General features: G+C 41.2%; 2 protein-coding genes across 3 annotated transcripts in view; both read right to left on the reverse strand.

The window, feature by feature from the left end:
- Positions 1-4,656: 4,656 nt before the first annotated feature.
- Positions 4,657-12,825, reverse strand: SAMD1 (sterile alpha motif domain containing 1). Its single transcript, XM_070934387.1, has 5 exons — positions 11,955-12,825; positions 10,233-10,608; positions 9,697-9,787; positions 8,307-8,415; positions 4,657-6,658 (listed from the first exon to the last, which is right to left on the reverse strand). Exons 1-5 carry the CDS (start codon positions 12,669-12,671, stop codon positions 6,500-6,502), a joined length of 1,452 nt encoding a protein of 483 aa, XP_070790488.1. The 5' UTR covers positions 12,672-12,825; the 3' UTR covers positions 4,657-6,499.
- Positions 12,826-19,404: 6,579 nt separating this feature from the next.
- Positions 19,405-20,285, reverse strand: part of PRKACA (protein kinase cAMP-activated catalytic subunit alpha) — a 58,911-nt gene continuing 58,030 nt past the window's right edge. For both annotated transcript variants that reach the window (XM_070937406.1, XM_070937405.1), the window contains exon 10: positions 19,405-19,629. In XM_070937406.1, the coding sequence (XP_070793507.1) occupies positions 19,504-19,629 (126 nt within the window). In that variant the 3' untranslated portion in view covers positions 19,405-19,503. The remainder of the gene's footprint in view (positions 19,630-20,285) is intronic.

Consider the following 20,285-nt stretch of genomic DNA (forward strand, 5'->3'; position numbering starts at 1 on the left):
AGTTTAGAAAATGTAGGGACCAAGTTTCATTTTGATGCAACTGATTCTTATACTTGCTCTAGCCCAAGCTCCATGCTTATGTAGCTGTAGGCAACTCCCCCCTTTTTTTCCCTTTGTGCCAAGGGTTATGCCTGGCCAAATAGAGCTGTATGTGTGTAGTTGTGAGGGGTTTTCCTGATTTGATTGGGGCCAATGCAGTGGTGGGATGAGGAATATCTGGCATAACTCTTTTAAGTTGTGAATTACAATTCCAAGCAGCCTCTGTCAATTTGTGTAACTGTTTAACGTTAAGACATTTTTCAGAGAGTCATAGATTGGCAGTGAAACCATGCAGTTTTGCTCTGGCATTTGTTAGTAAGAGTAGTATGAAACTACACAGCAGCTACGGGATGGTGTCCAGCAGCAGCATGAATAGATAAACTGACTCTATCACACAACAGCAATTGCTTAATAGTTCCCTTTAGCCCTGCCATATTTTTTTTTGTTACCACATCTGAGAATTTACATTAAACTGCCTAAATTCAGAGCAGAGATCACTATCTAAAAGTTAGGCTGCCCTTCTAACCTACTACCAGATAAACAATGTGAAAAAGCTTTTTCTAATTGCCATATTTAAGAGGTACTGTACTCATGAAGCTAATCTGTTGCAATACTATCTCTCCTGAAATGTGAAATGTGTTTTTAAAAATGTTCATCTCAGTAACTCTGCCATCTTCCTATACCTGCCTTCCCAGTAGTTCCATTAGTTAAGATTGATATAGAGCCTTATTGTCTGTAACAAAGTATTGATGTGTGCAACTTTTTTTTGTAACGTAGCAAAGTGTGATATAGATTTTTTTTAAAAAATAAAAATAAATTTGAGGTTATTCTGCTGTCCCTCTTTGAAAAGTGTTTGGTTTTTAATAGTTGGAATGCAGTGCAAAATTGGTTACACTTTTAATGGCTCAGGGCCTCTTGAGTCTACCTAAAACAAGGTAGTTGATTACTTGACTAATTCTTGAGAAGCCACTCTGCAGATTAAAGTTCTGCTGCAGAACCAGAGCCCTGTTAAAAGATACAGGCCAGGTCTACTTTTGTGTAGAAAACAGATGGCTAAACTGCAATGGCTGTAACTGTGCTTTAAATTCATAAACATTCTAGGTAGGCTCGAAGAAGTTAACGATCTGAGTTTCCAATGCTAGGTACTCATGATTGCATAGACATGTGGAATTAAGTCTTCTTCCATGGTGGAAATCTCTCTTTAGCCCTTTTTCACTTAAGCTGCTGTACAATCGTAACAAATGTCACTTGCCGAGCAAAAGTAGCTGAGATAGTTCTAATTCTTTAACTGGGATTAGCCCATGAATCAGAGAGTAAGGGCGAGTTTAAAAGATTATACCAAACACACTAAACTTGATACAGCATCTCCACCTCAGCCTGCTGATAGTAGATGAGCATCTTGAACTGCAAGAGGAGTGGACAGTACTGGTAGTCCTTGACTTGTGACCTTTTGAAGTTACAGTGGACTCCACCCAAAGATACAACCCAATTCCGAAGTTTTAATGCCCTGCCACGACTGCATTTTGGCACTTGGCAACCGATCCATCTTTACAGATGTTTGCAGTGCCCCATGGTCACTGCAGATGGTTACAATTTACTTTTTTTTGCCATGAAAGGGGGTTTATTGCTGGGTTTTGGCAAAAATGTCCAGTTAGCGAAAAATAGGTTTGCTTCACCACCACCACAAAAAAAGATGGGGTTGATGACATGGCTGAACCACTTTACAATCATTACAACTTATGACTCTTAATGGGCAGACTCCATTACGGTTGTTAAATACAGTACTAACTGTACAGAAATATTCCGATCTTTGCTATCCACTTTCCTGTACTAAACTATATTGTGGTAAACTTTTGCCTGGGACCTAGAAGAGTTTTCAGCCTTCCAGTACTTTACAGTATGTGTAAATCATACAACAGGTGATATTCACATGTAGCTTGCAAAACCTAAGTATTTTTGCATGTTCTGCTACTAATTTTGTGCTCCATTTCCAAAATGTGTTCTTTAAAGCATGTAACATGCTACATAGCCTTTTAGTCAATTGGTATTCTCAGTGAAAAGCTCTCCATAACAAAATAGGAGTTGTATCATGTTTCCCTATTCCTTGCCTTTTTCTCACTAATTGAGTACTGTTAATTCTGAGCTGAGATACCCAGAAAGTTCGGTTCAGGAGACTAAATCTATAGTCTGTGAATTACAAGTCAGGCTTTATTAAGGAAGATAGTAGGTTTGTCTGGCTGCTTAAAAACTCAATCCTGTTATATAAGGCACAAAGAATTGTATAACCAAAAAGTTTATTCCACTCCAGCAAGGGGTCATTATTGCCCAAGGTTCTGTTCAAACACTTGAAGGCAGTTTCTCAAGATGGCTGCAAACACAATCCTACACCTGAAGCTGATTTCCTATGGAAGCTTAACAGGCATATGAGATGAGTTGAAAGCTCGGAGGACCAGTCTGAGAAATGAATTATATGTTTGAAGTGGAGTTTACCTTTGGAGGCACAGCAAAGGTATTTACTGGAAATCTTTGCAAGAAATGGCATCAGCCCTACTATTGTCCACATTGAAAAATAAACTCATGAAAAGGAACATTAAAGAGTTCTGATGGATTATGTCGTAGATATGCCTAAATCAGCATCCTATTTTTGCACGCAAATGTTCCAAAACAATCTCCCATTTCGCCCCCAACATCCATGTTCTGCTTCCAAGTTGGAAATTCTTTTAAAGTTATCAAGGGGCTAACAACAAAGAAGAGTCCTAGCCTCTCTAAAGGTGGCACATTTTAGGAAAGGAAATTCAACCAATTCATTGTAGCACATGGTAAAGTAGTTCTGAACAGCATAGACTGTCCATCATTACAATTAGATGCCTCTTGAGTAATTTCGGAGGGAAATGCCAATTTTTTCCATCCCACAGAGAATTAACAATTTTTGACCTCCATTCAACAAGAAGTTGCAATGCTTTCACCTTTCCAGCATAAAAAAGGATAATTCTTTGATCAAGTTGGCTTCTTAAAATGTTTTTGTAATAAGGCATAGCATGGTGCAGGGACATCTTATAGAATCCCCAAGCCAATTACTATATATCCAAAATATTCTTGCTGAAATAAAAAGTAAATACACCATTATATTAATTGGGATAACTTCTGCTAGTTCTGCATTTATACACAATGTGCACCAGCAACTGCAGTTCTGTAGATACCCATAATTAACATCCAGGACACCTTTTTAAATGTGATTTTTTAAAAAAGATAAAAGGTTACTTAGGTGGAACCAAAGATGGACACTTAACAGGAACACAGATCAGTGGTGAGTTGCCCCGAACCGGTAGTAAAACCAGGAGGTTCCGCCCACTGACCCGGACGTCATCATAGGTGATCTGCGCATGCACAGAAGAGCACACGCATGTGATGCAAACTGGAAATAAAGGTAAGTAGAACCCACCCCTGACCCAGATGAACTAGAGATAAAACTATTTAAGACTAGACCCGTGACCACCTATATGGGAATAAATTCTACTAAACCTGAGATTATTGGAGGAGCGGGGGGAATGCAACAAGTGATAGATGGTCCTAATGCAATTCCAGCCCTTGTTATTTGCACATGGAATACCTTATTCAGAAATTGATCTTAAGCACAGGTGCAGTTTGTTAGGTTCATGTTCCTAAAGAGCCACCATCCACTTTTGTGTAGGAAAGTGAGCTTGGATGGCATTGTGGCTTCACTATGAGTAGTCACATTTGACCAAGGTAGCCAAGATTCACATATCAAAGATGACCACCACCCAACCACCACTCCCCAAATACCTCTTTCAGCATTACCCTGAAATGAAAATAGTTTGGATACAATTGTGCTGACCTGATCTTAGCCAATGCAGGGAAGCAACCTTCGTAAATTTTTGAGCAGGTAATCTCAAATATTTAAAATTTTCTGCTAGTGATTACTATGCCCTCAAAGGTGCTATAATAAAGATTTGCATATATCATATAAAGTAGCTTCCTCTGTGGAAAGAAATGAAATGAATGAAAAAATCAACACGTGCCCAACTCACAATTCAGTAACAGATCTTTGGTCAAATCTATCATTTCATATTTTCAAGGTTTTTTATATTATGATTTGGGCACATGATGAAACCAAAGTCATTTATCATATATATTATATATGAATTTTCATCAGTGTATGACGATCATGAGTATTATATACAGTCTTAACTCTGAGAAAAATTCATGTATGTATCCACACAAAGCTGCTACCAGCTTTTTAATCTTTCATTGCAAAGGTATGCTTTAAGCTGCTCCTTAAAACGTTTTAAGATACACCAGTACAATACTCACTTCAATTTGGCCTCACTGAGCTTTCTTTATATATATATTTTAATTTACCTACTGCAGTTTAATCTTTCATTTTGTCTGGAACGAGTAAGAGTGAACCAAGAGCTCCATATCTATTACCAAAAGGAGTGAGCAAGATCAAAAGCCACTCCAGCTGCTGCTGGATCAGCCAGAGTGTTCTACACTGTATTGTGTATTACTTCTTGCACACAGCAAGTTTCTAATAGACAAAATACAAGGGGTTAAGACTGGTTAGAACTTAAAAATTTTGGTTTTTTTATTCCCAGCTCTGGACAAAAAAATAGGGCCTAGTGCAATAGAGAGGAATGTGTTGCCAGTATGTAAGCCCCTGAGGCACTTATGTGCTAAAACATCAAGAACCTGTGTTATCAAAGTTCAAAGTATAAGTTTCTAGCCCTCGTGGGTCAAAGGAAAATGTTGAGAACATAAAATTCAGTGTGCTCATATCTGCATTCTTCCTTTTAAGCAAATTGAAGTTTCCTTCTCTCTGCAATTACCGGTATGTAGTTTTCTGTTCCTAATGCACAGCTAAACAATAGGTATAAATTTTTCTCTCTCTCAGTAAGATCCCCTTTACATTCCTAATTTATATCAGTTAAAGTGATCTGTCATGATTCTCCAATGAGGAGTTTTGGAAATGATGTTCTGTATACAGTCTAAGAACCTATTCTAGAGTTGTCCACATCCTCTATAAAGTTCCCATTGTTTTTAATGCAAAACCGAAACTGACTTCCAATTGTGAAATAGATGTTTCCTAGCCAAGATTAAGTACAATGTGTCTTCAAAACCACCGAGAATCTGAAATGTTGAATAAGGTGCCCACTATAATGCCTCCATCACCTGATTTTTACAAGTTTACCACGAATAATTCTTAATATTGTATAGTGTCCTCTTGGCATTGCAATCTTTTAGGATTTAGCCTGCTTAAACAGGAAGAAGCCAATCCTAAGGACAGGAAAACCATCACCTGGATTTTTGATAGAAAAAAAAATGGTTCTGACCAATTCCATTCCCTATCCTTTTCTATGTCCCCAAAGCATTAATATTGGTGGTATTGTCTATTATAGTCCTCATATAAGAACACTCACTGCTAATGAAAATACATACACACGCACGCACATAGTTATAACTCTCTGCCCACTGGAAAGAGCCCATCTATAAATCCTACATTTATTTTAGACTTTTTGGTGATTATGTAAAGGTTACCGCGCTTTTATCCCACGGATTACAATACTGAAAATTAAGGTGGAACCCTTAAAGTCTATTCCCATCTATGGACTAGACAGAAGATAATCTACTCCCACTTGCTTTCTTCTTTCCAAAACTTGGTTACCAGATGACACTTCTCCCTAGAGCAGAACCCAAAATCTGGAGCCCTCTTGCACTCTTTTGCCCTTTAAACATAGTCATTTCAGCTGTTCCATTACCCTTTGTAGAGGGCTAAGGTATCTGGGAATACTAAATCATTTTTTTCCAGTTTAAATATTTATATTTTTTAAAAACGGGGAAGAAAAATAATAATAAAAAGCAATCAACTCTGGGCAACAATCATGAAAATTGGAAGAAAAGGCTACCTGAACAGAAAAGAGAATAAAAAGCTATTTGATTAAAACCTCCTGGCACCTCCAGCAAGCTCTTTTTCTTGCCAATCACTGAAAGAAAGGAGGAGCAATCAGGGCTATCAAATACTACTGTTGGGGAGAGGGAAGGGAGAAGCCATTTGGGTGCTGAAGCATAAATTATTTCAGCTCAGGTGAAGATTGGGAAGAGGAGGAAAACCATATTGCCTCATCTTTCCCCCAAACAGACAATGCACTATGGTGAGTGAAAAGCTTGGGGTCGGGTCAGATAGGCAAGATGAGAGAAGGAAGTGAGCTTTTAGCCCACTGAGCCCAGTCTTTTGGATCACCAGATAACCGGGATAGGGATGTCACGAAAGCTGGGTCATCATTTCTGCCTCCCTCCTCTCACCAGATATAGTCCAAGCCCTTCTCCTTTCCCACAACATTGTCTTGTTTTCAGAGGCAAAGGAAGGCTGAAATGGCTGAGACAGTAGCGTTGACAGAGTCCCTGTTCTCTCCCTCCCCCTCACTGGCTTGGCCCGTTCTTCTCAGCCCATGAAGGAGTCGCCCTCGTCTTCCTCGAAGTGGCACTGCTGGAGGGCCTTGATGTGATACTCGTAGATCTTGAGGGCCGGTCCCAGGCGAATAGAGAGGCCAGTAAGCACATCAGTGCGTTGCATCAGCAGCAGAGATTTCCCATCAATCTCCTGAGGAGGGGGAGGGATACACAAAAACAGAACATCATGAGATCAGTGCACCAGCAGCACGCTAGGAAGAGATTTCTTCCTTTCTATAAAGCAGGAAAAGTGTTCCAAATCTAGTTGATTAAAACAACACTGAGGCATCCAGCCATGCATGCATATGTACACACATGCACTGCATATATGCATTATCTCTCACCAGTCTGTGAGTTGAGAAGAGCCATTACAGAATCACCACTGCCTAATTTGGAAGGGACTCTGTAAGACATCTAGTCCATTACTCTGCTTAGCACAGGGATCTACTAAAGAAAATGTGTTCTAGAAATAGATATGGCTGCAACTACTCTCTCAATAATACAGGTATTTTTAATTAGATTTTTATATCACTTTTATTAATCCTTCTTTAGTGACCACACTTGATACCAGCACCTCTTTTGTTAAACAAAGCAATTGCTAAGCAAAACTATGACTCTGCTTATGATCTTACCGTATTTCAACCTTCCTTTGCTTTACAGATCTGCAAAGATTGTCAATGAAATCTTAGTTACCGGTACTTTTATCTCTGTCGTAACTGCAAACGGTTGCTAAATGAAAATTATACCTACATTTACATTTTACTCACTTGCTAATTTCAAACATATTTATAATAAAACTAAAAACAGCCAACCCAATTGCATTGGCTTGGCCAATCCACCATTAGGCAAAATAAGGCAGGTGACTGGGGCCCAATACACTCCCTAGCTGCTTGTTGGTGCTTGTCATTCTATTCCTACCTCTTAAAGTAACCAGGCACCCCAGGTGTGCTGGCAGATTTTGCCAATGTGGAAGTAAAATTCAATAATCAGTTCTACTCATTTGTCAAAATGGAATTCAGAAGTGCATCTATGATTCCTAGGCATCAAAATGGTTTACTTGCCCAGCACCTAAATGTGAGATGGAAATAAGATCTAAAAGATTTAAAATCTAAGCTTTCAGAAGGCCCAAAGCTTTTTACAAGCCTTTATTGCAAACTGAAATTTGTATTTTTGAAGAAGCCAACAAAAGGCTATCTAACAAAGAGCATAAGCCACAGTAAAGAATTAGGGAGCATGACTGTGGGTGGCTGAAATAGTTTGGAGGCGCAAAAGAAGGATGGGGAAATCTTTCTGAAAACATGTTTTGGTGAGAGGTACCAAAATCTTGTCACAGCCTGAGCTCAAGAAAACTAGTTATAAAAAGGAGGACCACAAATGTCAAATGACATCCAGCAAGAGGCCGCTTTCTCATCTCAGTTTTACCATGTTTTAAAGGGAGGGTTTTTTTTTAATGAAACGGAAGACATATATTGTTACCGAAATAAACCAGTGATCACGCAGTATATAATTACTTTTAAGCAGTTTGTTCTCTTGAAATACCGAGAGCCTGGAATGGCATTGAGAATCACAAGGGTAAGAAACAGACAGAAGCACTACATGAAAGAAAACTGAACTTTGGATGTACCTTTACCCAGATTTTTAAAGCAATTGCCCCAGTCAAATGGGACCAAAACTAAAGACAGAGTTCTAGCACATCCCCCATCAAAATAAGAGATCAAAACTTTTAGGACTTATTTCATAAGCACTTTAGCTGAAATATAACCCTCCAATTCCTTTTCTTGGGATCCCCAGGCTCTCACCTGCTCCTGAAAGGCTGAAGCTTGCTCAGCAAACCCAACTTCTGTGAAATAATCCACAACGTCACTGACAGTCCATTCCACAGGGTCAGAAGGCCTCTCTTTCACTGAACTGGAGGAGGGGGAGAAAGTGAAATTGAGATCAGAGGCATTGCACAGTTTCTTCTCCAAGCCAGGTATTCCTCATCAGCACCAGATCAGAGGTATTGTTCATGCGTGCTTATGCATGTACACTCATACTGCACCGTAAGAATTCATCACAAGTGAATTGTATAGCATCTTTCTGTAGAAGTTTAAATCTGCTTTAAAGCATCTACTTCAGACATAGAAAAATGCACCAATTTATACCCATGTTTTCAATCACGCTGTCAGGAGAGATTATAACTTAAGGTAAAAATTAAGAAAATTAAATACCACACATCAGAAAATTGTAAGAGTTTCAAAAAACTGACAACCAAATGTAACGGCCTTAAAAACTCTGGGAATATAAAAAGTTATTGGCCTGAAGCTGAAAGCAGGTGTTAAGACAATTCTCTCTCGGGTCAATGTTCTACAACTGGGAATGACTGAAGATACCCTCTTTGCTCACAACTTTTCATTTTACATTACTGCTACCCAAAGGAGGCAATGTGAAGTTAAGCATATATGAGGCAGAGTGGCCAAATACTCTGATTCTTAGCTCTAACGATATCTAAAAGATAATGAATAAAATAGTTGGCACAGTACAGGTGCATTACAATTGTTAACATCCAGCCATGCTTGGTAAGTTTGCAGTTGGAGTTTACATTAAATGCTGTTTCTGAACAGCAACCAAAGCCAGTCCAATATAGAGGGCATTAAAACAAATAGGCCAGGGCACAGAGAACTGAAGCCAGGATAGTCATGAGTCTCCTTGAACAACTGGAAGCAACCACCACATCAAGAGTTCTAGCATGGTATGACATTTCAAGGATAACAAACAAAACAACCCCAGTGTGGATATTTCAACCCCACAGCTCTTATTTTGCAATCTAAAAGGAAGAGGAGGCTCACTTCCTCTAACAACCATCACAGAGACAGTGGCCAAAGAATCCTTATAGCCTTTTTCCTGTTCAGGCCATCTTCCTCTTGTACACCAGTTTCCTTTCCCAAGGCAGGGCATATTAGATCCTTGTTGTCATTAGAACTAAGTCAATGTGTGGTGGCAGTGACCGTTATGAAAGTACAGAACAAGTAAGATATGACCAAGCTTTCTGAGATACCTTCAACCTACATTAATTGCTGAAAACACTGCTCTAGATTCTAAAGACAAGTGATGTAGCAGAAGATGGGTTCAAATGTATCCACTTTTTCTTTATCATAAATAAACCAGGTATAATTGAAGAATAGGTTGTGATCTCTGCACAAAACTTACACGCAACTGAATGGTCTCCCATCTGCCTGGATGCCAGGTCTCCCAGGAGATGAGGGCACAGAGGGATCAGCCCCTGCAACAGCTGGTGACACTGGAGAAAAAGCAGAGAAACAAACAGAGGTAGGTCTTGTTCTGTATCAGTATAACTGGAATTGGACAGTACTGTGTTTTGGGTCCTTTAAAAGCAATGAAAAATGTTATTATCAATAGAACATTTTAATTTCCAAACTAGTCAATACCACTAACCATATTCTTGCCTTTCACTTGCCCCAGCTCTAGCTCCAACCTACTCTAGAATGCCAGTTAATAATTCTTAAAACTGAATGAGTCTCCATATTTATTGCAGAGCTACACATATACATTGGCATACAATGCAAGCATGCAATACATTAAATTATCATTAAATCCATGTATTAAGGCTTAAATGACCTCCAATCTCAGATCTTTTGCCTTACTATCTACTAAATTTCCCAGAAAAGCCAAGTTTAGCCAACTAATTCTCCATCTTCTGCTACTTTTTCCTGCCTAACGCATACCTGCTCTGTCTGGTTGCTGATAGGCACTGCCATCTTTCTTGCTGCCTCCCAGATGGTGACAGGCACTTTCTCCAGGCCAAGAGGCCTTTGTGTGACATTGCTCATTTCCTTCATGCTGAGAATGCTCCAATCCTTTGTTCAAAGATGTTTCCTCTAGGGAGTGCAGGTCTCTGGGGGTGGCACTGCTGGGTGGGATCTCTTTCCCACCATGCTTGCTGTCCTTACAGTCACCATTCACCTGGCCTGTCCCAGGTCTGCTGTAGTTGCTGGCCTCAAAATCTTGTGCCACTTCTGAACCTTCAGACATAGTGGAGACTTCATCCTCTTCTTCGTCTTCGTCCTCGTCTTCTTCGCCTTTGATCTCCTCCCCTGCCTTCTATTAATATCACAGAGAATAAATAAGAACAGCAAACCCATTTTAATTTCATCTATCATGAAGGCAAGTACAGCCACACATGGGAGCAAGCACAACTACTTTTGAGACACATCACTTCACTGTTAGTTACTTTGGATAAGACCTCTCATATCCCAAACCCAGACAGTTTCTGAGCCATTTTGTTTCACTTTCCCTTACTTGTACACACCCAGATATCTCCATGGGCAGTTGATGCAATCAGACTAAGTGGTGCTGGGATGGGAAACTTCTTAAATGTCTCCACTACTCTAGCAATGTGCTTAAAAGCTCCTCGAAGCAGGAACAGGAAACTTTTTATCCAGGGAGAATTTCGTGCTACTAAAACCACTGCCTCCTCCATCTTCCACCCGCAGCTTTTATGAAAATCTGTGATCATTCTCATCAATTAAAGATTGCAAAAATAATGAAAGAATAAAAAAAGGGGCCGGATTTTTCACCCCCTACTGCTAATCCCTCCTGGGTAATTTCAAGGCTGCTAACTTGAACTGGATAACATTCTGAGGTGATTGCTTCCCGACCCACACTGCATGATATTTTCCTCCCCACCTCCAGCTTACCCATACTCAAGTGATCATTCACCACTGCTCCCACCACCTCTTGACTTTATTGGAGGTTACCAAATTCTTTAGGTCAAGCACAAACTGGCTCTTTGTTCTGTGTTTAGATGGAGCCTGGTACGACTGGAGTGGGGGTAGAAGGGGGCGCTGTTCTTGGCCCAATGTACACCAATGGCAGTTAAACTAACCTTATGGAAGGACCACACACACACAGGTGAGCTAAGAAAGCACCCTCCTATGTTGGAAGAGTGTCGTCCGTCCCGCCCGCCCCCCACCCCCTCCCGAGAGTCGACCTTGAAGTTCTCTGGGCGCCAAAAGCCAGCCAGAGTCTGTCTTCCTAACCTTGCCAAAATACTTCGGAAACGTACGAGGGAATATTGCCCCGTTTAAAACCACGCACCAATCCTAGCGCCCCCTCCAGTGCGACACGATTTGATTGGGTGCTGCCCTCAACTCTTCCTTCCAGACACACGCACACCTGCACGGGAGCCCACTGACAACATCTGGGGGTTGGGCGCCGTCCGCCCGCCCCCAAACTGGCGGCTTTCTGGCGCCCACTGGCGCCCCTCCCCTCCCCCCAGCATTCGGGCACCCCCCCTGCGCGCGCACTCTAATCGGTCCGTTTCCTTCCTGGAGAGCCTCACCTGTTCTCAGCCGGTGCGTCCCCTCCGCCCCACGCCAGACACAGCCGCCGCCGCCACCCGCTGTTGCCAACCCATCCCCCCAGAGCGCGCCCCGGCGCCTCCTCACCTTGTTCCTGTATGGTCTGGCGTTGGGGGCCCGGGCCTGCGCGCCTCTCTCCGCCCTGGGCAAAGCGACGCTGTTGCTGCTGCTGCCGCCGCCACCGCCGCCGCCACCCAAGCGGGTTCTTTCCAGCCTCTCCTCCTGAAGCAGCCCCTGTGCTCGGCCTCGAGTCACTCGGCCGCCCCCCGGCGCGGCGCCGTCCCCGCCCAAGTAGCGCACAATCTCTCGCAGACTAACGGGGGAGGATTCCTCCTGGACTGCGGGCGGCGGCGGTCGCTCCCGTCCGGTCCGACGAGGCGGAGGCGGCGGCGGCGGTGGCGGCGGCGGCGCGACTGGCTCCGCGCGAGGCGCAGCACGCTGGGAGGACCGGGGCGTCGCGGTGGCGGCGGGAGCGCTGGGCGGGGAAGTGCGGGCCGGGCGCTGCGGGGCCGCCGGACTGGCGGCGGGCGCTCCACCTCGCCGGGGAGGCTGGACCCGCGCAGCGTTGCGGTACGAGATGCTTCCCTTGTAGCTGACTCGGAGCACGGCGCGTTGCTGGATGAGCTTTTCCAGCTCGGCGCGGGTGCGCTCCGGCTCCGGGCCGTGCCGCCGGCGCACCATGCGGCAGATGCGCTCCAGGTCCGGGCGCGCCTTGCGCGAGCGCAGCGAGTCGATGGTGTCTAAGATCCACTCTTGGTAGCGGGGCGCCTCCTGGCCCGGGGGCGGCGGCGGGGGGCCGGCCATGGTGTTGCCGCCTCCCCCGGGGCTTTGCTGCCCCCGTGCGCCGCTCCGCCTTGGCCTCAGCCCTTGTCCGCACGGCGCGAACTGGACCCTCCACCCGGCAGGCGCTGCTGCTTGCTGGAAGCGGCGGCGCGCGGGCTGGTCCGGGCAGCGCGAGCTCCTCCCTCCCCTTCCCCCAGCCGCACGCGCCGCCGCCTCCAACACCGCCCGAGCGGGACCCGCAGCCGCTTAAGGAGGCGCTGTTGCCTCCCGTAGTCTCCCTACACTTGGCGACTTAAGGTGGAGCAGGAGAATTCTCGGGCTTCCTTAGCGGCCGCACGGAGGGAAAAGGCGCTCTCAGGCCGCCTCCGTCAAAAGTCAATCCCAATCCTACGGGAGAGGTCCAAGTCTGTGCTATTTATAGCGGCAGGAGTTTGCACCGTGTCCTCCAGCGGGCAAGTAGAAGGGAAGTTTTCCTCCTAGCCGTTATTCTGCAGTGCTTTGCTTTCTCGTCCCACGCCCTTCTTCATTAGTCCAAATAACAAATCACAAATCTATCCCCCGCCTCCTCCACAGCGAACCGATTCGGCAGCCCTGATGTCGTCTTACTGTCATAGTTACTTCCTATTCCACGGAACTTTCTCTTCTGTGATGCCCAAGAGAGTCCACCGCTGGATGTAAGGAGGTTGAATTTGGAGTAAATGCCGTAGACAAAGAATGGATTTAGAGGTCTGAACAGTTGACGCGGGGAACTGCCTTTCTTTTACAGAAAGATCTGCTGCCTTAAGTTTGCATTTTCCCCTCTGGTGAACGTGGCCTTCATTTTCTAGATCTGAAGCATATTTTCTATCTTGCATTCTGATTACTTTTCCTTAGGACCAAGGCCTAGATGCCTCGTATGAGAAGAGGAACAAAATGAAAGCAGCGATTTGTTTCTGATTACAAATACGATCAAAAAAAGAAAGGTTTCTGTAAAAATATGGATTTTACTGTAGTGCTGAATTTCATATCCTGCTCCTAGCTTCTTGAAAAATATGTCTTCACCCATTACCCATTACTGATTTAACCATGGCTTACTGAATTAACAGTTACTGAAGTATAAACTAGCGATACTAGTTGGGAATCCTACAATAAATTAAGGTAAAATATGGTTGGCTAGTTTGTGATTCAGTGTAGTGTGTGGACACAGTCAAAGAGTAGAGGTTTAATATATTTCAGAAGTGAAACTATACTATATAAAGACTTTATAGCTGCTGCATTTGTCAGATATACATCTGTTCTACCAATCATCACAACACCTTCAAATAAGGAACCTATACATAATTGGTGACAGAAACAACATCAAGATATTGAGAGTTTTGAATTAATATTTTCATCATAACCACAGAAAGTTGAATACTCAAATCATTTGGCATATCAGGTTGGATACACAAGAGCAATTGAGACTTTCATGTATTAACTCTGTATTCAGTCTATACTTCTTTGTAGCTAGCAACTTTTTTCCAGAGGTTTGTCAGAGGTAGAATTGCTGTTTCTTCTCATCAAATTATTTAGTATCTAACACTGATCAAGTTATGTTAGCAGTTGGGGAGGGGAGGGAAATTTGCAAGTATTTCTTCTTAGAATTTGAAATACAATTAAGACTACAGTATATAAAAACTGATATTCCAACTCAGTTGTTCAAACTTCACATGACATAGGTGGCTCATCTTCACTTTAGCATATCAAGAATTGCTCGCAAACTGAATGTATAGACTTAGGGTCATTACTTAGATTCTGGGTTGGGTGAAACCTCCGGCACTGAACTAGTTCGTTGGCAACTTTCTAACGTAATCAAAACTTAGCAACCGGTTGAAAACTGCAAAAATTGGAATTTGGTCCAATTGGACCAAAAATTGGAATTGCAGATCCAAAACTCCACCAGCCTAAAATAAATTAAAAAGATGCCATACAGATAGTCTTTGTTTAGCAACTGTCTCGTTAAGCAACCATTCACTTACAGTAATAATGAAAAAGTAACTTTGTTGAAAATTATAAATACAGACATGGTTTCACTTAGCAAATGTTTTGCTTAACAACTGAGTTGCCAGTCTGAATTGTGGTTGCTTACCTGTAATGAAACATTTATTTTCTGAAAGTGTCTCACTTTACTACCAATAGATCATGACTAGCAGAAAATAATAAGATAATTAAAATAATTTGATTTCATGCCGGAAATAAGATGATATTCTGTGATACTTAGTAATATAGAAGTTTCCTTTGCTGCATTATCACCAAATATATCCACTGCAGGATGAATGGCTTCTTCAGTGAAAGTTATAGACCCACACTGAGTTGTCCAGTGCAGGTTGCTTTTTTAAATTATTATTTCCCAAGCTAGGGCTGTGAGATAATGATTAACCCAATGTTATCTTGCCATCTTCCATGCCTAAGAGAGGAGAAGAACCTGAATCTCTTCACTACTAGATTATTTTGGGTTAAGTTAAAAGGCAGATCCAAAATTTTCTTTCTGAAATATGGATTCTCTAGTACACTGTGAAGTTTCCACAATAATTTTAATATATTTATACTACTAGAAGTTGAATTATAGTAGAGTCAGGATTTAGCAGTTATGAAGGCTGTGAGCAACAGTGGTTATATCGACCTACACACAGGAAAAGGAAATGGGTCCATATTCAAAAGCTGATTCAGTGGCAGGAAGTGGTCAAGAGTGAACTGCCTTTCTTCAGTTGTTTTTTTGTTTTCAAAGATGGGAATAAATACATTTTTGTTTAAATTATCAAAATATCAATTGAAATTGACATTAACAACAATTGTTCTGAAAGGGTGCTGTAGGAATTTTTCGCTATTCTAATACCACCATTTCTAATTTTAAATTTTTCTTTAAACTCCAGATTCATACCTAAATATTTAGTGTTAGAAGTAAAAGTTTTCCAAATATAAACAATTTCCCTTTCCTCTAATATAATGTTCAAATTTGTTTAAACATAAATAAAAAAGTTCAACTCAAAGTCTTGTTCCCAACACACACACACACAACCCGTATTATAAAAGTTTTGACTATTGTGATATTGTAATTTGGACATACCAGTTTCTTAATAGCTGCCCCTCTTAGTTCATTTTACAAAATAGGAAAACACTCAAATTCTCAAAATGGTCTGAAATCCTGATAATCTATGAGATAATCAGTAGCTCTGAAAAGCTGCTGGAATGCTAGCCAGTTTTAGTTTACAATGCTAGCATCACTGCCTTTCTTTGTAGTTTTTGATCTTTATCAAGAACAATCCATCTTTTTCTTTTTGAGCAATCATTGGACTAAGGCGTCATTCTCTAGTCTATCCTACACTCTAGCTCACCTCTAACAAGATCTATACAGCAACAGAATTAAGTGTAAGAAATACTTCAATTTCCAGACATAGGATGGTGTTCTTGAACTAGGCACCAACAAAATGTGTTGGGATATAGCTTCCAAATTAGCATGGTCCGTTTCCAAAATCTGTAAGTCACTAGGCTCAGAAAGGTTGGCATGTGTCAGCTTCCATTAAGTTATTTTCGTGTCTTTTTTAAATAATACAGTTCCAGAAGCAAAGCAGAATTAATTTTCCCACAGTTTGGGGAAACCAGTTTTCTAATTTAATTTTTTTTTAAATGAAAGAACTGTGAAGAATCCAGTAGCTATTATTTTCTCCGATAACTCTTACTTTTATATAAACAGCCAGCTTGTTGCATTTACTGGCTGAGATACACTGAAAGTAGTAGTGCACTCAGCTTTTCAGTACACCTCATTCTATCCCGTTGAAAAAAGTCCCCTCTAAACCGATGTGGTAAAATTGGACTTATAGATTGTAATAATGTATATACCACATTACAGAATTCAATTTTTAGCATATACAATTTAGCCTTCAATATGTTATGATTCTTTGTAATTTTATTATTGGGATAACTTAACCAATGATAAGGCCTTCTTTCATGGAAAGAAGAGCTCTTCAAATATGTTCAAAACCTTAAATGCAGATGTTCAAAGACCTTGTAATAGAATTGTATTTCCAGTGATGATTGTGAATTTTCTTATAAACAGTTTTTACTACTAACCCATAGGAACTCAATTACTTTTGTTTTCAAAAGTGATTTCCATTTTGTCTGCCTAGTCTCAAGAGTTTGAGTGGTCTTATTTAGTATCTGAATACATTGCACAACAGTATCTTCTTAAGATGGTGCCTGCCAGATGCATTGGGCCACCACTCTCAGGATATTATAGGAATAGTAGTCCAACATATTTAGAGGGTATTGGTTTGGGGAAAGCTATCGTAGAACATTATGTAACTAGATACATGCCTTTATTTGCTCTGTATAAGTTTTTTAAAAAATACAAACAGTGGAAGAGCTTTCCATGCACATTAACATGACAGTGTGTATGAAATTCTAATATAGAAACTCAAGAATCTGACAATTCTGGGTTGCTCACATAAATTTTAGATAATTGACGTGTTGATTTCACAGCCATTTGATAAATTGCCCCTTCCATTATCAATACTCTCCAGATATAATTTAAAAGCTTCAAAATATAACGTATATTTGATTATAAAACAAATGCATTTGTTTTTCAAAAAGCTAATACTTTTCATTGAGTGACAACTTCAAATTAAAACAGAGAGCATTCAATTCACATATCTTCAGTTATGTCAATCAGTTTTAAAGCTTTATACAAAGGGTAGGCTGTATCAATAGTTAACGAAAACTGCATTGTGAATTCCTAAAAGTTCCATACCTTTTTATTTCATGTTATCTTTTAGCACCGGCCATCATGACTCAAACTCCTTACTGCTGTTTCCCATCTTATACTAAATTTTAGGAATTAAACTTTATTTTTTTAAACAAAACTTTATTGGTAATAGTTTCAAATATGTTTACAACAAAGCACACTGTTAAAGAGGAAGTAGGGTTTGTTTTTTTTTCTCAGTGAAACAAGTTTTGTTGGATTACACAGAAGTGGTTTTTGTTTCTTCCAAGACTGGGAGCAGATGACTTTAAGTCTACTCCTCCCCAACTTCACAAAAATGGGACTAAGGAGCTTCTTGGTGGGAAGGGATGATGAGAAGTTGGGGTGGAGGTAAATAAAGCTTGTCTGATCCTAATAGCACTTCTGTGCAGATTACATCTATCAATCCAAAGACGCCTGCTCTGCTCTCCAGCCATGGAAGGAGAACAGAAGAAACTTAAACTGTGAATTTAGAAAGAGTGTATTTGGAGTCAGGTAGGTGAAGACAGAATACAAGGAGGCATTGCATTGGAAAAGTGAAGGGGAGTATCAGAAAAATTTAGGACAAAACAACAAGCTGCCTTCCCTCCACATCGTTTGAGTCCAACTCCAACTGCTTCCATCTTTTCAGAGAAAAGACACTAAACAGATGCCACTTTGTATTTCCAATCTCAACAACAGACCAAAACTGGTCACTCCCTTGTCTGCATGGCACAAGTGAATGGGTTTTGTCTATTTTGTTTGTAAATCTCACCATCTTTATTATCAGGGTTAGGTTTGCCATCCTTCTCTTGTTATCTTAGCATAAAACCAGAGCAGGTGTATAGAGATCTTAAGGACCGAAGTAATGGAGAGTCCACACCCACAGATCCATTTTTCATCAACACTGAGGTTTGGGCTGGAATACGAAGAATCATATCCAGCCAATGTGTCTTGCCAACATCTTTCACTGCGCACGTACTTTATCCCCATTTTAATTGCTACTAAGGGGGACAAACCTCTTCAGACAGTGACAAATAGCTAGATTCTCATCTTTCACAAATCCTGCTTGTTTCTCATCCATTCAAATATTCCAGCAGTTACCTTATGCAGTAGAACTGATCTTGAGATACATTTTGGAGGGGGTGAGGGTAGCTGAGAAGCAAAATAATGGGTTTTGGAAATACACATTCAAACAGTGTTTCTTCCCATAGTATTCCTGCCCCAGCTGCAGCCAGTCATTGTCCCCCTTCTGCAAGTGTGGATATTATTGCCTCTTTCTTTCCCAAAACTAGGGACAAAAACATGAAATCAAGTGTAGAAAGAAAGAAAGAAAAGAAAAGAAACCACATATTCTTCATGCTAAAATCCAGCTGTTTTTACAGAATTAAAATTCCTGCTGAATTTCATTTAACTGTGCTGGAAACAGAGCATATAAAAGCATTGCCCCCACCTAGACTGTTAAAACCTTTTTTAAGCCAGTCAACTATGTCTTTAAACTTTTTCTTTAAAGTTAATAAAATGAGCCTTGGAAAGGGATAGGGGAGGAAAGGGCTATTGATAAAAGGATAGGGTGGTCTCACAGTGGGAGGCGAGACAATTGGGTTGGAACCCATTTTATGCTGGTCTAAACACCAAAGTGCTGTTGTGGATGTGTTTACTTTCTGCCTTCCCCCCAATTCCCTTCCCTTTTTTTTCTTTTTCTTTTTGCAATGCCCCATGAACCAAATCATTAGAGATGGTGATGAATTACAAAGTATTCCCTTTCCCTTAAAAATAAAAAGCCACCAAAAAACCAGGGACTGTCCAATTAGGGTTTCTGTTATCGATTGGAGTCAATGTGAGCAGGAAGGGAATTTGTTTTAAAAACTGCCTGAGAGTGGCTGGGAGCCACCTTATAGCTTGCAGTGGATGGTGGATGGATGACATTCAGACTACTGTCTTTTCCACAGCTTCAAATGAATTCCCCTTTTCTCTTTTCTGCCCAAACAGATCCAGGTGAACCCCAACACTCTCCCACCTCCCAAAATTAACAAATAGGCAAGGAACTCTGGCCCTTGAGGCTGATCAAATCCAGCCCTTTCTTTTCCTGGGCACACAAAGCAAAGGGGGCTGGCCCTAAAATTCTGAAAACTCCTTGACGCATTTTTCAGTGATGGACACCCGGATCTCCTCTTCCTCATAGTCATCAAAGTTACTTGTGTCGCCAGGTCCTTTGCACTTTGGTATAAAAGGAGCTTCCACCTGTGGAGGAGATAGCACTGTTAAGCATTATTATAATATGGGGATAGTCATCATGTGTTTATCATCAGTTGATCAATTATAACATGAGGCATGAAATAAGGCTACCATATTGGTTATTAATCTAAGTATTTTTTTTTCATTTTCTCTCTTTTTAAACCGGAACATAAAGGACATAGTGATCCTGACGAGAGAAAGTACACCACTAGGTCAATTCTGTTGGCATGGTGAGTGGCACATCCTCAACAACAGGTCTTAACAACTTTTACACTCAGATGAATCCAATGAATACTGGACTAAATGTATAGATCCAACAAAAATGCTTACTTGTTTATCTATAAAGTGGGGTTAAAGAGGCCCTGCTTCTCTATAGAAGAGAATAAAACACACAGCTGCTTAAAGCTATTTGCGCTTAGGATAGCTCACTTCTAATATTAACACAGGACCGGGAAAATTTGCTTAACGTAGCTCCTGCACACACACTCACTGATGTAAGGACATGCTTTAAGGGTTTTCTTAACCAGGTAAAGCGGCGCACAAACAAGTGCACTATTACTTTGTTTCAGCTCAATCGGAGTTCTACCTTACTCCTCCCCATGTCTGCTACTTAGCCATTTCTTCCCAAAATACAGGTTTATCAGCTGACTCTCCCATTTCTT

The sequence above is a fragment of the Pituophis catenifer genome, unplaced genomic scaffold (assembly GCF_029215685.1).
Source record: "Pituophis catenifer annectens isolate HBS135680 unplaced genomic scaffold, rPitCat1.0.hap2 SCAF_2, whole genome shotgun sequence".
Classification (NCBI taxonomy): Eukaryota; Metazoa; Chordata; class Lepidosauria; order Squamata; family Colubridae; genus Pituophis; species Pituophis catenifer.